At 44.7% G+C, this 27,281-nt stretch overlaps 1 protein-coding gene across 1 annotated transcript; it reads left to right on the top strand.

The window, feature by feature from the left end:
* Positions 1 to 610: 610 nt before the first annotated feature.
* Positions 611 to 26,622, top strand: LOC308591109 (uncharacterized protein). The gene is made up of 3 exons (XM_081201712.1): positions 611 to 1,207; positions 21,968 to 22,128; positions 22,897 to 26,622. The coding sequence occupies exons 1-3, from the start codon at positions 769 to 771 to the stop codon at positions 23,206 to 23,208; spliced, it is 912 nt and encodes a 303-aa protein (XP_081057838.1). The 5' UTR covers positions 611 to 768; the 3' UTR covers positions 23,209 to 26,622.
* Positions 26,623 to 27,281: the final 659 nt, after the last annotated feature.

The raw sequence follows: 27,281 nt of genomic DNA, 5'->3' as shown, positions 1-27,281 counted from the left end.
TACCCTATGAAAGGGGCCGCGATGGTTCTCAAGACCGTATCCTCTGGAAGCAGCCACCACGATTTCTGTAAGCCTTGCAGTGGGGTCCAAACTTTTTTCAAAGAGGGCCAGATTTGATGAAGTGAAGGGCCGTGAGGGCCGACCAAAGGGCCAACCAAAGTTGTTAACCTTTTTTTAAGGATTGAAGTTGTTGGGCTTTTTTTAGGGTTGAAGTTGAGAGTTGAGGGGATTTTTAAAGGATTTTACTCCAGGAAATAAACTGCCACAGAGGCCGGATTAAACAGACTGGCGGGCCGGATTAGGCCCCCGAAACGGACTTTGGACATGCCTGAAGGGTTCTGCAGTAAATGCACTGGGTGTGAGCGCTCCCTCTTCTGAAGAAGCCTACCCTTTTATTCAGGCTACTCCAGAACTGCCTTCCAAAGTGTGTTATTCATGACTTGGGCAGCAGCTCCTGATCCGCAGCGGTAGGGACAAAAGGGCCGGGAGCCAATAGACAGGTGGGGAGGAGATTTCAAACAATTGCCTCGCGTGTCAGGCAAGATCGGAGGCGGGAGGGAAAGGAGGAGCGACCGAGGAGAAGAAGTGGCTCCAGAGGAGGGGGCGAGCAGGTGCGCGTGCAGGAGCGGAAGCCTTTCCAAGCCTCCGACCCCGCGCGAGAAGGAGCCTGGAGTCTGTCTGGCCGCTGAGCGGAGGAGATCTCGCCCTTGCGACGGCGTGCCGAAGGGGCTCGCCGCTTTCCCCAAAGGCTCCTGGGGAGCGGGGGCCATGATGCAGAAGGCCATGGAGAAATCTCAAAGCTTCCGCATAGACGCCCTCCTGGCTGAGGAGCCCCTGCGACCCGCGCAGAGCGCTTCCCCCGAAAGCTCGACGGGGAGCCCGGGCTCCTGCGCGAGGAACGAGACGCCCTCGCCGTGCGCGCCCTCCATGGTGGCCCCGTTGCCTCCTGCCGCCTTCATCCCCAAGCCCGGCTTGTTGAACTTTCCCCCTCCGGGACTGGGCGGCCTGCCCGCCATGTACCCGCCCCCTCTCTACCCGATCTCGGCTCTGGCCGGCCAGCACCCTGCTTTCGCTTACAGCGCCGCCTTCCCCCACCTGCCTCAGCCGGGTCCGGAGCACTTCAAGGCGTCCGCCGTCGCCGGGGCCGTCCCGCTGGAGCACTGGATTCGCGCGGGGATCATGGCCCCCCGCTTTCCCGACTTCCACGGTGAGTAAGACCCCAGCTCCGGAGCCTCCGGTAGCCGGGAGGACACCGTGCGCCCAGGGCGCATGGCGAAAGTCTCTCCAGGGCCACTGGTGGAGCCCAATAAGCTACGCCCGGGAAAAGAAACACATTCCGGTATATAGCGCGATCTTCCTTAACTGAGCGTTTCCTCTTGATCCATTTCTACTTCTGGAGGGGTCAGTTTCTGCTTCTCGGTTGGGCAGGTAGTAGAAGCGCGCGGAAAAGGTCATGGCATCTTGCGAAGACGTTATTTAAAAGCGAAAGAGGCTAAAAACGACACACACATCCATCAAAACAAAAACTGTAGGTAAAGATTGCAGGGTGTGCACAGTCATTGTGGCTGTGGACAGTATTCACTGTCACAAGATGTGGTTCTCGCCGCTGGCTTACCAGGTGGTTAAAAGGATAAGAGTCCGTCCTCGGCTCCTAGTCACGATGGCTGCGTGCTTCTGAATGACACTTTCTGGAAGGCGATTTCCTTCCCAGAAGCGTCTGGTGAAGTGCTGTGGACACTTAGGGTGCTGAACAGCGGGACTTTGATCTGATCCTACAGGACTCGACAAATGGATTAAGTCCATCACAGCATCTCCACCTGCCCTCACGCGCTCCTTATCAAAACCGAGCTTCAGCCTCTACCATTTGAGGCATGAATTGCCCACAGTCGTGGATTCTGTTTATACTTTAGGCTAGCTTAGAAAAAAAAATAATGTAAGCTGGTTTTTCATGTAGTTTAGCAAAATTATTCATCGCACCTGTGGCGTGCACGCCTAGAGTACTTGTACCCTGGATTTGTTATTTGAACCCATAGTGCTCTCCCAATAACGTCCTGATAAGAACGGAATATTTATATCAACTTTTGGGATGTATTTCCCCCCCACCAATTTTACCTAGTGAAAAAACTGGTATCTGTGTCCTCCCCCCCAATAAAAAGTTCTAACAGATATTTTGAAACGTTTAACATCCTCCTTCATCGCAACCTAATCTAAATGACACATGTTAGCTCTTCCTAGCTTTTAAAAATGGTTATTGAAAAAAATACATTTGGAGACACCTTTTAAAGGTAAGAGCAATTCGACATTGGAGCCAATTGTCATGGAGAGGGGCAGTGGCGTAGCGTGGGTTGTCAGCACCCGGGGCAAGGCAAGTAATTTGCGCCCCCTAACCCGTGGATTTGCGCCCCCTAACCCTAACCCCCAGATGTTGCGCCCGGTGCGGCCGGCCCCCTCTGCACCCCCCCACGCTACGCCACTGGAGAGGGGAAAACTGGGGCTTTTCCTTCGTGAAGTCTTCGAGCTGGGCGCTTCCGCCATCTGTTGGAGGTGCTCTAACTCTAGGTTCCTGTTTTGAGCTGGCATTAGACTAGGTGACCCCCAAAGCCCCCATCAACATGACGTTCACCCTGATCTTATGTGTTCCTGTTGTTCAAAACCAAACCACACTGCATTCAGTGAGGCTGATTCCCAAGTAAGCCTTCGCAGATTTAATGCTTAGCTTTTTTTCTACAATATCGTCCCACGACTTCTACATCCCAGTTAAGCAGAAGTGCCTAAAACATGAAAGTGATTTAAACTGTGGTTCCAGGAATCTTGCTTTGGAGAGAAGTGGGGAAAAAGGGAATTGCTGTCAAGAAAAAAGGGAATAACGGTGCACTCCTCCTGCACATCCCTACTCGAAAGTAAACCCCATTAAATTCAACGAGGCTTCTTCCCCGGGGAATGTGTGTAAGATTGCAGCCTAAGGCCGGAATTTTGGTCTCTCAAAAAGGAGCATTGTGTCAGATTTTAGAATGGGCGGGTTAATGGCAGTTTTCAGAGGCTGTTAAAGATTAACCTGGAACCTCATGGTGAAGACAGGGTAAGCAATCTTACAAATAAAATTAAATAATAAATTGGGAGGGGAACTGAGGTGTACTTAGAGTAGTTGTTGACATTACTTTAAAATACTATTAAAAACCTTAAAAACAAAGCAAACCACCTCATTAGCAACAACGCCTTGAACTCTCTCGCGCGCTCACGGAGAGTCATTTGTTTCTGACACTTCTACAAATAGAAAATAAGAATTTGAAGGAGAAGGCGAGGCTAAAAATCTTTTTTCCGCCTGACATTGTTGTAAATAAAAATATGCCCTTTTCCCTTATGGGGTATCCAAGAGCCCATATAGAGTCCTTACATAGGTTCCCTATTGGTAGGAGAAAATAACAGAGGCCAACCAGAGAATATTGAGAAGCAAAGCAGCTAGTAAGCTTGATCTTTATTGATCTGTTGCAACAGGGTACTCCCCTCACACGCAGGAGAGGAAGAGGACCCAGAACAATGGCCTGCAAGGCCTTATAAAGACTTTTGAAATTCCCCTTCTCTAGATCAGGACCACCCCCAGAAACATTATGCATACATCACAGAAGGGGTGTAACCCAAGACCACCCCTCAGATACATCCCACCTACATCACAGAAATTTAAATGTTGTTTTTCTCTTCTCCTTGTTTATCTCCTGTCTAGCAGGTTCCTTGATTGGATTTTCTGGGGAGCCTGGCCATTCTTTTGTAATGCTAAAATACTTATTTCCTGGGCCAGGTCACAGGCTCACACCTTATTCAAACACAGATTAAAGGAAGAGACAATGGGGAGGCTTTTCCATTTTTAACCTTGCAGAGAAAGGATTTGGTCAGTTTAGGAATCAAAATGGTTCCACGTTGGCCTTCCTGTACTGATCTATGTATGTGCAGTTATGAATATTACTATATATCTAAAACCATAAAATTCCTATCACAATTTCCCCCCTTTGGGGCTAGAATTTTTCTTAAAAATTTTTGCCCCACAAATAATAACATTGTATGTTGTAGATGGATGTCTTTGTATGAATATATCATATAAAAATAACACATGTTGCGTTTTGCTACTAAATTACTTGTGGCATTCTAACACTTTGGGAGAGACCATTTACTCAATAGTGTTCTATGCTTTACACCTAGCAGGAAGGTAAGGTCCACTAATGACTGAAAAGTGCAGTTTGCTTCCCCCCCCCCCCCGCCATTTTTGTGTTCTCAGGTGTCAAGGTAGCTCTTCTGTGGTCTCACACTGACATAGTGCTACAGCAACACATCCCTTCTGTTGAATCCCCTCAGGGCTTTCATTTAACCATGTCGCCTGGCATTCACCATAGCTGGCACAGGTTTTGGGCATCTCGTGAGGGAGAGGTCTTCGCCTTGGCCTTTAGCTATGGGATTTTATTATAGGCTGTGGTCTTGCACTCGCACAATGGGAAGTTGCTCACTTGCACTTAAAGGACCAAAAGCTAATTGCAGCCTGGATACACTTGCCCAATTCGAACTGAGTCCAATTTGAATTTATCTTGCCCCATGGTTCTCAACTCTTCAAACCAATCTGTTAAAAGAAAACCATTCTTAACAAGGGCAGTTGTCCAAATAAGTCAATTTAAGTCTATAAGGGATCATTCCTGCTAAACCAAAGCATATCCACCTTCATGTTTCTTAGAAGCTTCTCCTTGGTAAAGCAAGTTTTAGCACATTTTTTTAAAATGGGTAGGGAAGGTTGGCATAGTGCCAGGTGGCACAACGAATTGTGGTTATCTAAACATTGGACTACACAATAGTGTGAGCTATTGGAAAGTATAAAATGCATGAGAATTCTCCACTGGTGTGTAAGGAATAAGACATTAAACATAAAAACAGTTACACACAAAAATTGCCCCCCCCCCTTTGTGGAAATCACACTGTCAGACTCATTTCAACATTCTTACATAATAACACATAATACAAAACAAAATAATTAAATATCTGTTGCATATCTGGACACAATTGTGATCTTTTACGTATGTATCTTTTGAATCCTGGAGCAGAGGCTTGAGGTTCAAGTGAAAAAATGTCCTTGCAATTCAACTCCTCCCCCCTTTGTCAGGTCCACTCCCCCCTTTGGCAGTCTATATCCTTTGAAAGAGATAACTGTGGGCACTTTGAAAACTCTGGTGTTGCAGGTCTTGTGAGTTGAGGGGTTGTTGCTGCTTTTCATCATTGCACATCTGTAGAAGTGATATCCTGTAAGGGGGCAGGGTTTTGGGAAGACTTAAAAACACAGTTACACAAGAAAGGGGCAAAAGGCAAAAAGGATGTCCTCCAGTTTCCATGGGAAGCTGCAAATATCACATTTCCATATAATTACAGTTATTATCTGCTAAGTTTGTTTGCTTTCCTTCACTTAATTTTTGTTGTTGTTGTTCTTTTCATATTATAAAATAAAAAATTACTCCACATGTATAGAAAGAGAACTGTAAAAAATACAAAGGTTAAAAATAAAAAGGAAAGCAAAAAATTAGATTACCAGTTAGATGAAAACAAACTTGACACAAAAACATCAGATTCAGAAAAGAACTATTATTAAATATATTATCAAAACCACGCAGATTACTACTAGACTGAAAAAAAAAAATACAAAGGTTAAAAAATACAAAAGAAAGCAAAAAATTAGAATACCAGTTAGATGAAAACAGACTTGACACAAAAACATCAGATTCAGAAAATAACTATTATTAAATAGTACAAAGATATTATCAAAACCACACATATTACTACTGGACTGGAAAAAAAATGGGAAAACAATGGGGAAAACTTAAAATTCACCATGTGCTATCCAATAAAAGAACTTCATGAGACTGACTTTCAACATGTGATGAACATGTCCCCAAAGTAAAACACAAACACACAAAATGAGCTATGAGGAACCAAAAATAAATAAATGCTAAGACACACAATTAATAAGTAACCTGAAGTAATCTGTTTTGGCATTCTAACATCCCAAATGAAAATAAAAGTGTTTCTTGATGTGACATCAGCTGTAATGTTAATAGCGGAATACTGGGAAATGAGTTAATACCAATAAAAATGAATGGCAATTTTAAAGTTGTGCAGGTACCTTGCACTAGCCAAAATGACAGAATTAGTAAGAAATGCTCAGGCCAAAGGTAAACAAGTACCATTCCACAAACAATGTTTGGTTGTGCTTCGATTAACTTCATAGACATCATGGAGAAACTGATTAAATAAATGAAAACAGATTATTTGTAACTTTAAAAAAAAAAATGTCAAAGGCACAAAGAGATAGAGGTCACTAATACAGCAGGGATTCAGACTTGTTTCACAGAACAGAAAGAAAGTTGCTGTTTGGCTTTTAGGGAAGAAAGACAAAAGAGAAACAAATGCAATTACTTTTTATAGAGTATTTAAATCACTGTTTGCATCCCCTCATTATCATTTGTGCTGTGGGAGAAAAGAAAGGACACTCTGTTAAAAGGGAAAATTATTTCATGTGAGAGGTCTGTCAGGAAGTGCTGTTCCTAAAATGCATAGGCATATACACACACACACACCAAAAAAAACAAAAACAAAAACAAAAACTTATAAAATTTAAATTCCATTGGGAGGCGAACCTTTTGTTAGCCCCTGGGGCAAGACATTAAGGGTGATTTCCCTCAATGGTTCCAAATTTTACATAAGGAAATTTGTATAGGTTTCAGGCTCTCCAAACCTTCTCTCTCCCCCCTCCTTTCTCTCTCTCTCTCTTTTGTAAGCTGATCTAGCCTCTGTGCATGTGCAGAGTTCATGCCTCAGCAAACCTTTTATACAATTGAAAATGTTGCATCTTTTGGCTCAATTAGAATAAGGAAGGGAAAGGTAAGGAGTAGATTTTAAAAATAGGGTTAGATTTTAAAACAAAAAAGAGAAACTCAGCAATTCAAGTATTCACCATTCGGCCCAAGCAAACTGAGACTGCTTCCTTTATGTACAGGAAAGGGCTATCATTATTGGTCATTTTATCTGGTCATTCGCGGAACAATCAACCGCTCTCTTATTTATGAGTAAAAATGGCCAGGTAAGGAGTGGTTTTTTTAAAATAGGGTTAGATTTTAAAACAAAAAAGAGAAACTCAGCAATTCAAGTATTCACCATTCAGCCCAAGCTTCCTTTATGTACAGGAAAGGGCTAATATCCCTCTGGCCATTCGCGGAACAATCAACCGCTCTCTTATTTATGAGTAAAAATGGCCAGAGCGTTAGAATTCATAGGATTTTTTAACATTCTCAGTCATTTCAGCCTTACCATTTGCAGACAAAAAATTATTATTATTATTATTAATATTATTATTTTCTGCGCCTTAATTTACAGGAATGGCCAAGGCTAATTGTACTTGATTATTCATTTGTATGTGCTTAAACTTTGAATTGACTTTTAAGTTTGATTAAAAAAAAATAGTAGACAAAATGATAAATACTGTAATCACTCAAATGCTTGATATTACCAGTTGTGCTTCAAAACATCATGGCTTTTACCTCTCACCTTTTAAAACTAAAAAGCAAAGCTAGGCTGAATTTCAACTCCATTACCACACCAGAATTTAAGAATTACCCTCCAATGCTTGCAGACACATGGTCTTCCACACAGCCACAAATTGGGAGAGTTGAAAGGGACCCTGGGGTCATCTAGTCCAACCCTCCAAAATATAGGGTTCACAGCAAGATTTCGCAGCAAGATTTGTACTACCAGAAACACACACATTCACCTCTCACCTTTAAAAACAAAGAGCAATCTGGGCTGGATTTCAACTCATCAGCCACAAATTGGGAAAGTTGAAAGGGACCTGGGGTCATCTAGTCCAACCCTAAAATACAGGGTTCATAGCAAGATTTGTACTACCAGAAACACACACATACTTATGTACACAGACACAACTGGGGAAGAGATCACAAGCCATGCGCCTATCACAAACCATGCGCCTATCATGTACTAAGGAAAAGGAAAATAAAAGTACCCAACCCTTTTAGCAGATCTTGAAGCTAGTTTGAGTGAGAGTTTACTTCCTTAGACTAAAGAGTGCAAATTCCTATAGAAATTATCTTTAAAAGAAGATTGAAGTTAACATTTTTCCTAAGATAGGGAGAGGATCTTTTATAAAGCAAAGTTTAAACATCCATAGATTTGATTTAAAAGGAATACAAGAGTGAACAATTTTTCCTGAACTTGCAGAGGAATAGTAAGCCTAATCTATGCCCCCCCCCCTTTGCAGTTTCCTTTAAAGGAAGCTTACTCGGAAGTAAATTTACCTGGCACAGAATAAGAAGGAGAAGGGGAAAAAACCCTGAAAGAGACAGAATGAAACAAGGGGGGGCATTTTCTAAGAAAAGAGGCCAGGACGTCTTATAGAGACTGATACCAGGAGCCTTACAATAACTCTTCTGTCCAACCAGATCAAAGTTAAAACTGGACTCAGATATTTTTCTTAGAAGGAACACCATACTTTCATAGGCATATGCTTAATGAAATACATACACTGCATTTTAGCTTGAGAGAGCAGTTGGCTCAACTAGGCTTTTGCAGCAGAAACATTAGGTTAACTTAGACTGGAACACAGGTGTACTTGCAAACTCAAAAGTTACAACAAAACATTTACCATTAGACTTAAATCGCCCTCCTCACTTAAACTAGAGGAAGGAGGTGGGGTAATTCCCCTTTCAGAACACAAGTAGCACGTATACAGGATTTTACCACTTGGGAGGAAAACTCTTTTAGAGCCTCTCTCAAATAACAAACATTTGCACACTCCATTCTCCATTTTGTCTTGCTTTAAGATTGATAAGGCTCAACATGGCTTCCTTAGATTTAGAATTTGGAGCAAGCTTGCATTTTTATTTTAGATGGCACATTTAAGATAAGCAGCTGCTGGATGTTACCTAAGTACAATTTAAACACAGGAAAAACATTTCTTAAACACAAATTGAAGGGGACTGTCAGAGTCCAGGCGGGAAGTAAGCACCAACTGGGCTTCTTTCACGCCAGGGGTCTGGGGACTATTTTTCTTTTGACTGAGGTGCACCCATTTTCAATTTTAATAGCGCTAGCTTTTACTTTTATACTGCAGTCAGGGTTTTATCCCCACTTTTCAGGAAACACAATAAATAACCCACAGTACACTCAATTTGGACAACTCCGAGAATTTGTACTGTGACACACCGCCGTTCGTCTGGCCTGACTTACTAGGCTGGTACAGCTGTTGGCCTTTCCTGGCTACTAAGCTAACAGTGCGGTCAGCGATCTCAACCCCCCCCCCTTTGGTCATTACTCAGCCAGGGAGCCCACAGCAACCTCCTGCCTCTTACAATCTAACCTGAGAGTTCCCTACTGGACGCTTGCATGGCGCAGTGCCAGATTGGGACTCAGAAATGACAAAGAAGGAAAGGAATCAGGTGCCCTTGCTTTCTCTGCTCACAGGTCATCTCTAACAAAGATCGCCATGGCAGAGGTGCGGCTGCACCTGGGAGTTATAGTTTTGGGAATTATAGTTTTCAGTGCAGAAGAAATTGCACAACCTTTCTGGGCAAAACTCCGAAGGAATAGGTTGGCATACAGAATTAAGTGGAAGAAATCACACACAACCTTTGCCTGGGCATACTCCGAAGGGCTAGGGCTGGTGTTGAGATCGAGGGGACAGAAAGAAGAAGGCAATTTTTAGATGAGGAAAAAAGTAGAAATTTTAGATTTGAAGGGAAAAGGAAGAATTAAAGAATTTTGGTTGCTGTGGTTTAGAGACCCCAACCCACTACCCGTGTTTCCTACTTAATACTCACTTCCGCATGCGCTGTTCCTGGTGATCCCACGATGTCTTGACTGGTTGTTTAAGGCCGGCCTGATCAAGATTTGCTTCCTCTGGTTAGCCCCGCTGAACTCCAAGTTATTGCCAGACCCTGGGACCGATGGAAGACTGGTTATTCCTCCTGGCAAACTGCCTGGTGCGCGCTGGATAACCAGTCCTTCCTCGTTTCCAGAATCCGGGTAACCAAAAGTCCCTTCGTGCGTGGTCGCCATCTGTTGTAAATAAAAATATGCCCTTTTCCCTTATGGGGTATCCAAGAGCCCATATAGAGTCCTTACATAGGTTCCCTATTGGTAGGAGAAAATAACAGAGGCCAACCAGAGAATATTGAGAAGCAAAGCAGCTAGTAAGCTTGATCTTTATTGATCTGTTGCAACAGGGTACTCCCCTCACACGCAGGAGAGGAAGAGGACCCAGAACAATGGCCTGCAAGGCCTTATAAAGACTTTTGAAATTCCCCTTCTCTAGATCAGGACCACCCCCAGAAACATTATGCATACATCACAGAAGGGGTGTAACCCAAGACCACCCCTCAGATACATCCCACCTACATCACAGAAATTTAAATGTTGTTTTTCTCTTCTCCTTGTTTATCTCCTGTCTAGCAGGTTCCTTGATTGGATTTTCTGGGGAGCCTGGCCATTCTTTTGTAATGCTAAAATACTTATTTCCTGGGCCAGGTCACAGGCTCACACCTTATTCAAACACAGATTAAAGGAAGAGACAATGGGGAGGCTTTTCCATTTTTAACCTTGCAGAGAAAGGATTTGGTCAGTTTAGGAATCAAAATGGTTCCACGTTGGCCTTCCTGTACTGATCTATGTATGTGCAGTTATGAATATTACTATATATCTAAAACCATAAAATTCCTATCACAACATCAAGTTTGATATGGGAAGGGAACGGCTTGTCCTGAGAAGCATGCAGTCGTACCTGTCGGAATGGGTAGTTGGAAGTGGTACAGTCCAGAGTCAAGTTTGGGCATAACCATCTTATCTGCTGCTTGAGAGAACTAGGCATATATTTCCGGCGACGTTACTGAGCCTGCCCCCCCCCAAGTGTGTGTGTGTGTGTGTGTGTGTGTGTGTGTGTGTGTGTGTGTGTGTGTGTGTCGTTCTGGGACAGTGTTTAATTATGTGAGCCCTCGCTCTGTCTAATGTGGTAGTGCCCAGAGGAAGATTTACCACCCGCCTCTATTGTTGTGATAACTAGGTCTGACTCCTCCTGAATGAAAATAGCCAGCTGTCTTAAAGTGGTTGGTTGGAGAGGACGGAATGTTCTTTGCCTTCCGTAGGGTCCTTCTCTGGTCCTCAGCGCATTTTGCAGTGCAGTCCTAGACGTGTCTAGGCAGTGGCAAGCCCCACTGAATTCAACAGAGCTTACTCGCCCATTGTAATATTTTGATCCTAAAGACTACAGTTAGGCAACTGGAAGTCGAACACCCCGCTTTTGGTATTTATTCCTGGATGGAATGTGCTTTGCTTAAATCGCTTCAGACACCGCTTCGAATGCAGACAGTCTATGACTTTGGGAGTGCTTCATACGTGAGCGCCTTTTTGCCTAGGAGACAGAGAGGGGAGCTGTGAAGGAGCCTGGAATCGACTAGGGCAAGACTCCAGGCTTCCCCTCGGCAGGATTCACCTGTTCAGAGGCATTAGGCAACTGCGTTTGTGATATTTTATTGCACCCAAACTTGGCTCTAAGGCATAGTGACGGGGTGGGGTGGGGGCAGAGCTGAGCTGAGCCAAGCCTCCTCTGGTGCCCTGCTGTCCTGCCGGCAAGTTTTCCCACATCAAGCACTCGACCCCGGGCAGGGGAAGTTGTAAAAGGTTTTGAACTTTAATCCGCCCAAGGTCTCCGGGTACTTAGGCTGGAGCTGGCGGAGGGCTGGTGCAGTTAATTTGTTACCAACGGCGGAGAAAAAAAGAATGTCTCTGTCTTGTCAGATGGAAGCAGGCGACGCAGGCAAGCGAAGAAAGACAGCGGCAGCTTTTGCGTGTGTGTTATTTTGCGCTATTTCTTCATCTTCTAGGCTCTTTTTCTCTGAATGCAGCTTACAAGTGTGCGAGATGGGTGGTGATGGCTATCCCCGCCCCACCTAAATAGTTGGTGTGAAAGAGTGTGAAAGAGACATTCCGTATTCCTTATCGGAGATTTTTAAGATGCCAATTGCAAAGCTATCCAGCTTCAATCTGACCACTGGCTTCTCTTTAAAAACCTAGGCTATTTTATAATGCTTCCTAACTGGCTGAGAAGCTAAGTGTTCCATCATTCACATTTCAGAAAGTCTGCTCTACAAAAGAAATAGAATCCTCTCAGTTTCGAAAAAAAAAAAAGTTGCCCTTCAGTAAAGAACGGGGCGGGTGGAGGTGCTGCCAGCGTCTGGTCGCCAAGAGCCAAATGAGAAAGCAATGGGGATTTCTATTGAAGAAAAGCAGCAGCAGCGACTAAACACCTTGATAAACCTCGTTTAAACATTGAATCGGTTATCAACTGAAAAGCATTCCTTATTAACTGTGCAGTAGATTAATAAAACATCTTAACAGGTCCATCAATTAATACATTGGTCGATATTAACGTTACACTGTTTCACTTTCAACGGTAGTATTTTGCGTAACTGCATTTAATAGGGCGGTGCATTTAATTATGATTGCGAATGGTTTAAAATTCTGTGCTCGATCTCAACATAGGAAAAAACCCATGCCCCTAAAAATTGTCTTCAGATAGTAAGATAGATATGCCCCAAATATCAGTCTTCTATTCCTTAAAATTGGAGATCAATTGATCCAGTATCTCAATAAACCACTTTGATTTCCTGTTTCTCCCTCTTCCCCACCCCCCAATCTCATTCCTTTACATTTTCAATTATTATTTTCTGGAGTATTTTTATGGTGTCATTTAAAACACACACATGAATACTCCAGATTCTTGTAGCAGGACAAGAAGGAAAGGTTGCAGTCAGTTGTCAGATGACAGGGTTTATGGCTGCAAGGGATGAGCGCATGCCACCTGGGCCCCCCAATGGAGCTGGGATGCCGAGAGGGATAGCCTTATGCCGAGAGGGAGCCGATGGTGCTGGTGGTTCTGCTCTCAGTTCTAACTCTTTGTGTTTGTAGTTCGCTATGTCCCTTGCCACGGATAGCAGATAGAAAGCACATTAACTGTGCAGTCCTATGTGGGTTTACGTAAAATGTATTTCTCCTCGAGTTCAACGAGGATTACCTCCAGGTAGGGAGGTTGAGGCTCGTCCCGTCAGGCTGAAATCCTGTGCGCGCTGCTCTGAGATTAAGCTCCACTGAAACACAGTGGGACTTACTTCTAACTCGGTATAAGAGAACCTGGCCACTAAACCTGCAGCTCAAATCTTTAATCTCTCAGAGGTCAATAGCCCTTGGTCGCCTGGACTGTGGGAGCTGATCGGGACGGGGATGTGGTGGTGGTGACTGTCCTGCCTTCATGGTCTCTGGATCCCCAGGTTAGCAGCGTGGCGCTTGCGATTGCCCTCCTTCGTTCTACCAGCTCTTATTTGCAACGATTTAAATCACAGAGATGGTCCTGAGTTTACAAAACCAGGTTCATCACTCGGTTGGCAGCACGGGTGTCTACGTGGCAACCAGCAGGAGCATTGACTGGAGTCGCCTCAAACTCAGTGGTTTCCGCTTGAGACAGTTCACACGTTCAGCTGTGACAGCGAGCGAAGTACCTGCCGTGCACATGTGAATGGGCCCTTTGGGGGGATGAAAAGGTGAACGGCTTCTTGCCCTTTTTCGGGGATTACTTTTATCTGCCTGGACATTTGGATAGCGTCCCGGATCTCGCGCATGCCCTTTTGGACTATCTGGTCATGCAAGATAACCAAAGCTAACCAAAGCTAATGGCCAGGGTTCATCGGCCGATCTGTTCCCACTCTTTTCAAGCGGGAACGTGAGGGGTGGTGGTGTTGGAGGGTCCCAGAGCTGGAGACCTGGAGGAAGAGGAAGAGGTGACAGCGTAGTTCCGCAGCTGCCCCTTCCGATCAGAGGAAATTGTTCCCGGAGCAATTGTCCTTCTTTCTGCTCCAGCGCGCAAGGACAAGCCTCGTTTCACGCCTTGTTCTCCGGTCAACGACGCGAGACGAGTGTCTGCGGCTTATTGCATTAAAGGAGGAAGACCCGGAGGGAAGACTGGTTAGGTAACCAACCAGCCAACTACAAAGAGCCTTCAGGGGCGAACGAACCGCCGAGATCTGGCAATGGCGCAGTTAGGCAATCTTCGACTCTAGAGCCGCCTTGCCAACCTGTAGCCTCCGTCTCTGGTCATCCTTGCGCATATCTCCGCGCTTGCGAGTCTAGTTCGCAAGCGCAGAGATAACTCAACAAGGGAAAGCGAAGAAAGAGCTGTGACAGGGAGATCTAGCGATGCGATTGCCATGCACGTGTGACTGGTCCATTTGACAACTCGGTCATGTAATGCAGTGTTCCCCAACCTTGGGCCTCCAGCTGTTTTTGGACTACAATTCCCATCATCCTTGACCACTGGTCTTGCTAGCGAGGGATGATGGGAGTTGTAGTCCAAAAACAGCTGGAGGCCCAAGGTTGGGGAACACTGAGTAATGGACAACCACAACTTTCCGGGATGGTCGCTCGATCAACTGAAAGTCGGGGGACTAAGCGGACCGCGGCATTCGCGCGGGTTATCTTCTGCCTCAGAGAGGATGGTCAAAGCCTCAGTCTTGGCCCGGTTCTTACTGCCCCCAATGATGTAGCTATGGAATTGGGAGATGCTCCTCATCACCTGGAAACAAACAGGAAGACATTCCGACTCTCTGCCCTTTGAATGCCTATGATATGATATGATATGATATGATATGATATGATGCCTACTAATTCATATTCGGAGTACATCTAGCGAAATCAACGGACGTTAGGTTAGTTATTTAGAACTACAGTTGGGTATTACCCGCGGAAAGGAGACTCCATTTATTCTGCACTTGAGGGGGGGGGGGCATATTCATTCATACACGCAAGCCACTATTTTAGAGCTGCACTTAGGGAGCAAGGTGCGCGTGTGTGAAAACGCCATCAGTGTGAGCAGTAAAGGCATCGCTACGCAGGCATCGCTAAGGTTCTCGTGAACTCCATAATATTTGCCGCTTCTGGATAAAGGCGCTTAGGAAGGCCACCCTGTACACGTTTGCTCAGAAGTAAGTCCCACACTTAATCTGTGATCTGTCTGTCTCAAGAGCTGTACGACATCGGGGAAAAGATTGAAGAACAGGCATCACCCTGCCCCAATACACAACCTTCTAAGGGAGACCGTTTCACTGTCAAACAACTCTTACTGTCAGAAAGTTCTTCCTGGTATTTAGTCAAACTCTGAACACTCCAAGGACATTTAAAGTCCCTCTGAACTCAATATGCCTCTTTCTTTCTTTCTAGACCTTTTCTTCATCCGTGTCGGGTCATCATACCGCAGCTCCAGCAGATGTGCGCCATTTTTTAAAAAAATCGTCTCATTTTTATTTTACTTAAATTAACAACAAATACAAAAAAAGCAATATCCAGCAGCGTAACTGAGCTACGTGCCTTTCAGCTGCAGATCCACGTGTGCGCCGATTCCCCCTTTCCCCCCAGTTAGGATTAGCTCTGTCTTTGCCGCTGTGCTGGCTCTAACCCAAACGGTGTCTCTTCCTCCAACACGAAGGGAAAAAAGAGAACAGAAAGAAAATGTGGGTGGTTTTGAAGAGGCTGTGCATTAGGGGCTTCCGTACATTAAGGTTGAATGCACCCATCAATCGCTCCCTTGATTTAATATGTGCATTAATAGTGATTTTAAATAGGGAAGTTTATTCCCACCCTAAACTGCGTCATCTGCGTAGCTACGGGCATCCTTGTCAACAATCGTCCTTGGGAGGCTAGCAAATCAGTTAGCTGAGGGATTCCTGCCGCCGCCGCCCCGGCCAAAACCTGCGTATTAATTATTTCATTATAAACGCCGCAGCCGGTGCGGTTTTAAAGCGGCTCTGGGTCGCTTGTGTTGCTGAATGGTCTTCCGGGCGACCTTGTCATTCGGATTTGTTTGCCTGGACCTAGACTCAAGGAATTGTTATCCAAGGCTTTCCAGTGCAATTCCCGACCCCCTCCATATCCCCTGAAATCCGATTTGGGGGGCGGACGAAAGGAGGCGAAGCAGGTTTGTCTCAAGAGCGCCAAATCAACGTCAGCTGTGCAACCTGGACTTGCCAGCCTGTGGCTGCGTGCACGCGAGACCTTTAAAGCACATTCGAAGCGCATTTCTCTCTCTTGGAAGTGGGCCCTGGTTCGGTTGAATCAATGGGACTTACTCTCCAGTAAATGTGCATTGGATGGATCGCGTTGCTCGTCAGGAGAGGAGGCTTTCTTGGCTAAGAAAGTGACCTCGTCAAGGTCCCCCTTGGGCAGATTCTTGAAGCGTGGCTCCCTCCCTCCTCAGCCGCACAAACAGGAAAGGAGGAAGCGCAGGAGGTTTGTCCTCAAGGCGCTCCGCTGTGCTTTGGTGGTTTCCCAGCGCGGAAGGATCGGGAGCGAATCACACGCAGTTTTCAGAAGTGTTTGACTGGCAAGGAGATGGGGGTGGGGATGACGACGACACGACGTCCGTAAACTGTGAGCATATCATCACACTGTTGTTGTCTCTGAAGTGCCCAAAGGAGAAGATATGCAAGGAATATGAACCGTGTGCAAATCCATAGCGCAATCCCATGTTGCGTTTCTAACACCTCTATTTCTCTCTCTCTCTACGCACACAGTTTTCGTGTTGGATTGATATACCGGTAGTTATACGTATTTACTTACTTACTTACTTACTTACTTACTTACTTATTTCTGTATTGTTTTGCTCAGCCTCTTAGGCAGCTAGCAGCAGGGGAAACTGTGAGCATACATGTATCCATAGGCCTCTCCTGAAAATATGCACCCCAAATTTCCAGTTTCAAAGCAAACAAGACCTAGACCCGCATCTAAGGCACGCGCCATCCCCAACTCGGATACGTTCCGTGGAGAGAGCAGCAGTGAAGCCCGATTGGCTCCTATGAATTACAACTTGGTAAAGCGAAGCCCGTGCCTGACTGTCTCATTCGGTTTGGCTGCACTGTGCCGAATGTTGTGGGTTGTTCTGTCATCAAGTACTCGCCCCTGTTCTGATCTTCCAAGATAATCCAATTCAGGGAATATGAGTGTTTCATTGCCCAGTACCATTTCTCCGCAACATATCTGCTGCTGGGCTCTTCGACTCTGATATGTTAACGCCACATGCCTGCCCGGATTATCCTCTCTAGGTCACCCATTGATAACTGGGGGATGCTCTCTTCCAGTCCTCTGAAGGTGAGCCTTTCATCGATAAAACATACCGGGAAAATAAAAGCGAAACAGCAAATGCGCAAAACCATGAAACAGCGATGGCATCGCAGGCAGCCCGAGCTCCTCTTCTCCACAGGGACAGGGCAGCCTCCAGAAGATCGCGCGTCGTCCAGGTGGCATATTTGGCATCCTGTTGGCACACTCAGTCAGGCCATTCAGTCATTATTATGCCAAGGTGTGTCCTGCCCTGCGCGGCTACTGTAAAACTTGTAGACAGCCGACAAGCCGAGGTACTTCGGGAAAACGTACACTTTAAACATGTTGTTGTTTGTTTAAATTTGCATACCTGCCTACATGCGTAGGTCTCAGGGAGGTTCACAACATAAAATTACAACTTTCCAGGAGAAATTTTAGCACGTTACTAATATCAGTTGTCCCCCTTTAAAGCCTTTGTTTATGCTCGTTCTTGCTGTGTTTAAAATACTTTTGGTTTGTACACCTGAAGAATAAAAGAGAAACAAAGATGCCCAGATGAGCGAGATGATTATTAAAAGTGAAGATGTGTGGTGGGGTGGAGTTTAATATTTTAATAACGAAGAACTCCAATAAAAATAGCATATTGCAAGCAGGTGTGTTGTTGTTTTTGATATGGAGGGGTTTCTCTTTCCTTCCACAGACAAAGGGCCAATAGATACTGTAGTCTATGTATTAACGGTTTGCGTTAAGCATAAGGTGCTGATTTGCTACATTTCCAGCCCCTGAGTTAATGGGCAGTGGCAAATAAAAAAGGGGGAAAGCAGGAGAATATTTTGATCTTATTAGTAGTTCACATTTGTTTGAACAGAACACTGGGGCATCTTTGACATCCTGGCTCCATGTGAAAAGATGTGAGTCTTGCTGTGGCGTTTTTGTTAACCTCTCCCCACCCCCCATCTGAGGCTGAAAATCTAAATAGCACCCCAACCCCATGGTATCAAAAAATAAAATTTAAAAATAATCTGAAAGTTAATTTTGAAGTGCCTCTTACTGAGTTCAGTAATACTTATTCTCTAGTAAGTGTATTCAGGCTCACAGCTTAAGTCACAGATATGAGAAAACTGACGAGTGAAACGGGACATTCCAGTGAATTTTGAATATTCATGAATATTCATTTCCACTTTATCATTATTTGAGGCACATTTGTTTTTGTTTTTTCCTTATGCTTGATAGTGCTGCTTTCGAACTGCCTTGCAAGGGTCTGTTCACATTGCCTTAATGCTTCTGTGCTGCTCTCCAACATGAAAGACCTATTACAGTCGTTAAGAGTCGTCAACAGGCTCATCTCAGCTATCTGCCAATCTCCCATTCCCACCACCCTTCTGAGTAATACCCCTCCCCACCTTCTCACTATATAGAAGGATCTGGCAACTTCTGTTTCAGTGTATCTGAAGAAGTGTGCATGCACACGAAAGCTTATACCAAGAACTAACTTAGTTGGTCTTTAAGGTGCTACAGGAAGGATTTTTTTTATTATGAAAAATGAATAAAGAGAAAGAAAGCTGGACAGTTCTCCAGTCTGCAGAACACCTAGGAAGTGTATTTAATTTCATACGAATGCTCAAAATATGAACAAGAGGAAATAAAACATGACATCCTGGTGAAACATGACTTCCCACTGCTGCCACCCACTTACACACACACTCCTACTCCTCTTCCTGGAAATCATCTGCATTTATCTGCATCCATGGAAGACACCCCCTGCCCTCATTTGCATCTGTACATCTAGATTGTTGGCATATTTTTTTTTCCAGACAACAGTTGCCCTTGTAGGTTCTCACTCTGACTTGTGATCCCACCTTCCCTTTGCATTCAAATAGGCATCTTCAAATGCGAACATGTTTTTCCGCATTTTGTTTCAGCTTAAATTTGTACATAATGTACAAACGCTTCAGTCCAAGTTAATTAAGATGTGAGTTATACTGCAAGTAATGGGTTTCAATGGACCTACAACTCGACTCCTAGGGTGAGGTGCGTCTAAGCCCACTGAAATAAATGGTTTTTGCAAGATCATAAATAGGGCTGGCTGTTAATCATGACTAACTTTAGCCAGATTAGGGTCGTCATCCTTAAATTATCTACAATATCTAAAGTTTGTTGATTGTTCGATCTGAAAACTGAAATGTTGTACTCTGTTGAAATACTTTATTTTAATATTGAAATGCCTTGGAATTTTCAGACAGCTCCTGCTAACCACCTAGGAGTTTGCTGCAGGAATTCAATCAGGAGGCAATCTTACCCATGTTCCCATAACTTAATTTCAGCATCTTCTTGGCATATACAGGAGCAGCAAGGAGCCCCATGACACAGATCCTTAGGGACAAAGATTCAAAAGTACAATGCAATCCAAAGGCAGATGCTAAATAAAATGCCTTGCTGGATACTGCCATGCATACATACCTTCATGGTTATGATCAGGCAGGTTAGCTTATTTTACATGGAGACATTCATTTAACTCAGCTTCTGCAAATTAAGCACCACCTCATTTACAACTGGGGCTTGGAGATATGTTACAGAGTATGGGGAAGGGCTATAGCTCAGCAGTAGAGAAACTGCTTTGCATGCAGAAGATTCCAGGTTCAATTCCCAGTATCTCCAGGTAGGACTGAGAATATACCCTGTTTGAAACTCTGGCAAGCCATTGCCAGTTAGTGTGGACTTATCTTGATGGACCACTGGTCCCATGCAGTATCAGGCAGCTTCCTATGTTGCTGTGACAGGGATAGCCAATGTGGTGGCCCTCCAAATGTTTTGGTCTACAAATTCCATCATCCCCAGCCAGCATCACCAATGGTCAAGGATGATGGGATTTGTAGTCCATGGGAGGGCAGCGCATTGTCTTTTCCTGCACAATGGGGAGCCTTTTTAGGGGTGTGAGAGTTTCCCTCTAGGAACCCACCTCTTTCATTTCCAATGTGTGCTGCGATCAAAGCAACTTGCATGTTTGTATAGAATTCCCACAATGTTTTCCTGGCATTCTGTACCTGTCTGTCCTCGCCCAGTTCCACCACTGAAAGTCTGTTCTCTATTTAGTGAAGGGCAGTAAAAGCTAATCCCGGTGGAAGCCCATAAAGTTGATGATAATTAGGGGCATCAGCAGCACCCTTCCTGTTCTGCCTGTGTGGGGCAAACGTTCTCCCTCAAAGCTTCTTTTGTTCAGTCCCCCCCCTCCTTTCTCTATTCAGCAGGCTGCTCTGATAAAGGTTCATTAGTGAGATAGGCGCTCTAAGGCCTCTGTGGAGTCAGGCTGCCTTTATCACCACCTTAGGACAGCTGGAGGTAATTAAATACACCTTAGGCTAATAAAGGAGGTTTAATTTCACCAACGGAATTGATTGTGATTGTTAAAATGAGCACTGATAACATATCAAGCAGGTTAATATCAGTGAGGCAATAAAATCATTACTTGAAGGGAAGGCAGTGGGCTCCATGCGTCTAGCTTATGTCTCCTCACAGCGTCTGCTGGGCCTCATATACAGCACCAAATGCCACTGCTGGTTAGGGAATACTACCACAGGTGTTATTTCCTTATTGGATCTATGTATGTTTCCAGTGGAATTAATTAGAGGTGTGGTATCTAGGAACGAGTCAAAATAAGATCTATTTATTTTATTTTCAGAGACTTCTATTCCCTGCAAAAAACCACCAGTCTTTCGGTGATTTTTGGAGGACTGTCTTTGAACAGGGATGAAAGTTTTTGCCTAGACTGAGGGCAATGGTTTCTGTTCTCACTCTGAACTGGCTTTGCTATGACATAAAGTAGCCAAATTGGATTAGTAACATGAAGGTTATCAAGATGATCGACACTCTGACCAGAACATCACACACCGGATCTCACTTCTTTGGGCAGAAAGAATTGTCTTGTTCTGCAGAAGAAAGGTGCTCCCATAAGCACCTTTAAGCAAAGCTCCCCCACCCCAGTGAGGAGAGCATTGTCTGCCACTGGGCAAGGGAAGGAGTGTGATGCTCTGATGCTTGGTGTGCAGTTGCACCCTGAGGCTGGTGTGAAGAATGGAGCTGAGGGACTTTTTTAATTTATTTTTTATTCAAAGTTATAACAAGACATATCTAAAAACATATCCTTATTTCCCCCCCCCCCCATTTTCCCTCCCCCTCCCACAGAACCCACCCCCACCCCACCCCCGACTTCCCTCAGTTCCAGTCTTTGGTTTCTCCAATCATGTTGGTTTTTTGCATGTTACAAAGTTGTATAGATCCTCAAACTGTTTAGCTGATTATTATCAGTAAAAAAATTGTGAATGTTTATTCAAAACCTGCCAAGGAGTCCAGTTCGCTTTGTTGGAGCTGAGGGACTATTTAAGACTTTCTGCCCTCACTCTTCATTTTTGGTCCCTGCCCAGTCCACTGGCTGTTTTGGGGCTGAGCAGGAATTTCTTTCTTATCCATACAATGGTCCATAAGTAGGGTTTTTTTTAACCTGCTCCATTAACATGCTGCTTAGTTTGTTTCTGTTGGCAACGATTTTTTTTTTAAAGTGTATTGTGTTCCCTTCTTTCTCTAGCTAAGGATACAGCCCAGACCTCCACCTCCTTTTCCTCCTCTTCCCTCTTCCTTCTTCTTCCATAATAACAATCTGATTTATTACCCATCCAGCAATTTAAAAATATAATATTAAACCAGTTTAAAACAAATTGCACTTACTATGCAGCTGCCCCCTGTAACATCCTTCTGGGTCAAAGTTATTCTTCCTGACTCTTTCTTTCCCTTCCAGTTGCCCCACAGTCTGGCCTGATGGGCAAGTGCCGCCGACCCCGAACAGCATTTACCAGCCAGCAACTCCTTGAACTTGAGAACCAGTTCAAGATCAACAAGTACTTATCAAGGCCCAAGCGCTTTGAGGTGGCCACGTCTCTGATGCTGACTGAAACGCAGGTACATCACAGAGGGGGAGAGGGTGCATGGCCTTCGCAACAGTCAAGGGAACTCTCCTCTTCCCCCAGTACTTTCCCATACAGATCTTTGCACCAATTACCACACAGAAATGAAAGCTACAAAAGGACTTCTTTGGTATATCATGCAATAGATAGACCAAACCTCTGGGCTCTATAAACAATGTCAACTGTGAGCACACTAGGTTTATTGATAGATTTAGGTGTATATCACACACATTTTGTACTACTTAGTGCATAAACACTGGAATGGCAAGGCCTGCAGCTTTACAAATTTCCAGATGAAAACTGCAGGAAATCTTGTGGCGAACGTTGATGGGCTACACAAATGTACAGAAAGGAAGTAGCTCCTGTGCAGTGCAGCAAAAATAGGTAGCTTGTTATTAGAAAAATAGGAGGTGATCAGTCATAGGTTATGGTATGGGAGTAAATCTGGTTCAGGTGAAACTAAGGTATGGTTCCATGTATGGAGAACAGTAGAAGGCACAGTGACACAGACAATGGGAATATCTAGAGCATCCATCATCCCCTTGATGCTCTCCAGGTGTTTTTGGGCTGCAATCCCATCCTCCCTGACCATGCTGGCTGGAGCTGATGGAAGTTGCAGTCCAAAACATCTGGAGGGCAAGCAGGTTGAGAAAAAGGCTGATTTGGGGTCTTAAGGTTAGGACAGAAGGATGGAAATGCCAGAGTGTTGGAAGAAATCTCCCAACAGAGTACCTGTCACTGTCTGTCTGTCCATCTCACACAGGTGAAAATCTGGTTTCAGAACCGCAGGATGAAGTGGAAACGCAGCCGGAAGGCCAAAGAGCAGGTGTCACAAGCTGAGGCTGAGAAACAGAGGGGCGTGAGCAAGGCCTCTGAGAAACTGATGTCGGGAGAAGGGCGAGGGCAGGAGGAGGAAGAGGAGAGTGGTGGCGATGAATGCAGCAGCCACAGTGCTGGCACACAGTTCCTGCGCCACAGTGCTGACACCTTCAGCTACAGCCCAGATTCCTCATGCTCAGAGGAGGAAGAGGAGGTTCGAAGCCCTACTCACAGGGAGATGAACTTGTTGCTATGAGTGGACCATAAGCCCAACAAGGGGGGGGGGCATCCAGCAACCAACTCTAGATCACTGAAAAAGGATTGGTGCCCTCCTTTTGCTCATAGACTAAAAAGACTCTGCCTGGGCTGGTGCCCTGGTGAAACTGTGCCACTTAACTTATGTGTGTTTGGAATATATTTATCTTGTAATTGTTCTATTAGTGTATTTGGAGCAGGGAGGGGAAGCACATGCCTTGGGATTCTCCTCACGATGGTATAAAGGCATTTACTTCAGCATACTAGCAAGCTGCGATTTGCTTTGCTGTGGTTTCAAGGCATTTTTCTCCCCATCCATGTATTCTGACAAAACCCTTCATGACAGAACCTTTCCACCCTGCAATTTAATTGCTTCAACCCTCGCTAATGAGGAAGAGACAGGGCTCTAGATATTGTCTCCACAATGTTGGCTGGTGAGGAAAAGAGGAAATTCCAGCCTCCTGGGTAGAATCCCTCTCATTGGAGAAATAAGAAAAAAAAACACATGTAGTTGGAGGTAATGAAAAACTGGTCCAGAACCTGACACATTCACAAATAGTTGAAATGGATAGTTTGGGGGAGGTACTTAGGAGCCATTTGCAACATGCTGAGGTTAGAGATACTGCATGGAAGATGGATTGCAATAGTAACCCAGGTAGTAGGAATTATAAGCCCCTTTTATGGCCTTTAGGGGGTTACAAACTGTACATTCTGGTGCTCATATGATGATGCCAGGAAGATAAGCATGTATAAGATCAGGCTGCAAGTAGGAAGCAGATTAGGTTACTTAATACGCTGACTTTCCATGTGTGTGGTCTTCCAGGGAATGAGTTATCAATAGCAACACTACTGGTATTGCTGTGCTTTCACTCAGCTATTGTATTGCTTATGCCAGGAGTAGCCAACACGATGCTCTCCAGATGCTCTTGGTCTACAGCTCCAAGTGGTCCTAAGCAGCAGGGCCAGTCATCAAGAATGATGGAAGTTCTGGGAATGTTCAGGGTGGCAGGAGAAGATATATTGATTATTAATATCCTTTCTAACTTGCACTAGCAAGTTCCTTTACTTAGCATAGTGCATTCACCTTTACACAGCAGAAAACTAGTTGCAAATTTGTACGAGTTTCTTAAGACAATATGCAATTCAATCTGGATTGCCCACATTGCAATGTGTTCTATTATTTTCCTGGTAAGACCCCTTGAATCCCTCCTAAAAGAATAAAGACACCACAGTCTTATTCATAATAAAAAGAAATTTTACTCACGATCAGGCAGAGCACAGTGTGATCCCTGAAGGCAGGCTTAAGGCTTAAAGTTACAAGCATATACAAAGAGGTTTACCCCACATGTGGGTTGACCCAATGACTGCAGTGAGCAGTCTGGGAAGTTTGCAGGACAAAAGGAAGATGGAAAGGGGGGGGGCAGCGAGGCAGCATGCCTTGTCCTTTTACCAGGTCTGGAAAGCTCACGCTCACCCCCAGTCACATGCAAGGAATGTCCTTCAGGCCAGGAGGAACAGGAAGTTTCGACTGGCTGGACCAAATATTCCCTTGCATGTCCACTCTAGGAAAACAAGGAATGTTGTACTTGACTGCTCTCAGTGCATTATATCCCACAAAGTTGTGGTCCTATATCTCAAAGGCACTATGTTGGGTACTCCTGCTCTACAAAGTAAGAGGACACATGTAATACTATATGGACAGGGCAAAGTATGTTTGCACTCCAAGGCCCCATGCCCTCACACAAAAGGTGAGGAACTCAGTGGCTACATGTAGAAATCTGGCATAGAGGAAGGAACAGCTGTGGGCAAACAATGTTTCATTCTTTCCCCCCATAGCAATATTCATAATTCAGTCATATTTTCTCCACATTTAATGTTTATTAGTTCCTCACAATGATACTTAAAATATAAGTGCAAAAATAAAAGACACCACCCCTCAAGAAAGAGCCAGTGGGGAGACTTGAAACTGTTTTACCTTGGGCAAATCAAAATTAAGTGTGTGTGTATGTTTGTACACACATCCATCCTGATATCACATGCAAGTCAAATATTATTTTTGCTCTGTACCTCCTTTTCTGACGAGGGACTGTGTGTGGTCTAGAAGCCTTCAGAATAACAAAAGATGGTTCAGTAAGAGATGTAATTGTTACCTGTTTCATGCTGTTGAGCCACAAACCTCAGAAACCTCAATGTTCATTAGTCATCCAACCACAAACATTCATCAGCTGGTACTTCACCTGTTCCATAAATAAAGACTTCCTTCTTCACAAGCATCCTGCTACACACTTGGCAACATGTATCACCAGGAGTCAACTGTTCAATTACCCATCTAGCCTAGGCTTCATGCAATCTCTATTCCCAGATTTCCAGAGTTCTGTATTCACAGAGTTTCTGAGCTCCAAGTTGGAGTATTCAAGTAGACCTGATCCCAGCTGAAAGCAGGGTTTAAAGCCGGCATCAATCAGCTGATCAGTGGTGACTTCAGGCTCTGCTGGGTTTGACTGTGCTTCAGAACATCAGGCGCTCCAATGTGTAGCTAGTCCAAGTGGGCCTTAAAGTCATCATCAATACTTGAAGCCTCACTTGCATTGGCTGATATCCTGCTGGAAACTCAGTGCAGCTTGAGTTCAAGCCTGAGGTTGGTGGGGCAGAGGTTGGTGTCTCCGCTGCTAATGGGGCTGGGATTCTTGAAAAGATTGGTGGACAGGGCGGGCCTCCAGCCAATACAGCAAGGCACATCTTAAGGGCCAAAGTACACATAACCCGCAGGAATGCAATCAACATTTTTTTGTACCCCCCCCCCCCAATATAGATATCAGGCAAAGGAGATCAGACCAGCATCAGAACTGCAAGAAATCGGAAGGGAGAATTAAACCATTTTCTCCTGTGCCAATGGGAGCCTTCCCTCCCAAAGGAAATAGCTGCTGAATGCCACACAATTAATATCACAGTTTGGCCCTGAGGTCTTGAGTATAGACCACTATGGCTGGAGGAATCTGGAGGTGTACATTTCATACCGAAGGAAGCTATTGCTGCCTCCTTTCAGAAACACTGCAAAATTGCAGCTTATGGAGCTTGAGTGAGGAGATTTCCAAAGAGTTAAAGTGATCTCAATAAGCTGGAGACCTAGCACTGAAGCATTCAAAATAAGAACACAAGAGGAGCCCTTCTGGATCAGGCCAATGGCTCATCTAGTCCAGCATCCTGTTCTCATAGTGGCCACCCAGATGCCTGTGGGACAACAACATGCAGGATTAGAGCACAAGAGGATTCTACCTTCCTGTGGTATAGAGTACACCACAGTATGGAATACAAATTGCTACTGCTTCTAAGATGAGGGGTTTTATTTCAGTTAAAAGCCACGTCTCTCCTTCAGTAATATGTAGCACAACTTGCATTGTGTCCTCACACTATTTTGTTGAACCTTACATTTGCCAACAGCAGCAGCTAATGACATTGGTTTGGTAAGTGAGTAGTGTAATGACATCAGAACCTGGGATATACTGTACTACATCTTAGGATTGGGGAAGAACTTCCCTAACTATTGCCTTCAGCTTCCTAGGAAGGCCTGCCTCAAAGGCAGTGCCATAAAATGAACTAGTTAGTACAGCTCCTTACAAACAGATAAGAGGTACAGAGCAACAGTGACACACAGCGGCTGAAGTGAAGAAATGCAGCCCTGATCGTTTTACACCAGGCTTCCACAACCTCGGCCCTCCAGATGTTTTGAGACTACAATTCCCATCATCCCTGACCACTGGTTCTGCTAGCTAGGGATCATGGGAGTTGCAGGCCAAAAATATCTGGAGGGCCGAGGTTGAGGAAGCCTGTTTTACACCAAAGGGCTATTCTGGATGATCCGTTTATTGAGCTTTCATCTGGATTTGCTTTCTTCTGAAAAAGCTTGCGTGGAAGGTACACTATGTCTGGTCTTTATCAAGCCTTCATACTGATCTGTTTGCAGGGTGGTTATATGCAGGGATGTCAACAGAATTTTTTTGCTGCATTCCCCTGCAATTTATTGAGAAGAACTGCTGCTAATGTAAATCTATTAATGAGGGGCAGTTTTATGTT

The sequence above is a fragment of the Podarcis bocagei genome, assembly GCF_964188305.1.
Source record: "Podarcis bocagei genome assembly, chromosome: 1".
Taxonomy (NCBI): Eukaryota; Metazoa; Chordata; class Lepidosauria; order Squamata; family Lacertidae; genus Podarcis; species Podarcis bocagei.
This window is presented reverse-complemented; position numbering and strand designations above follow the sequence as displayed.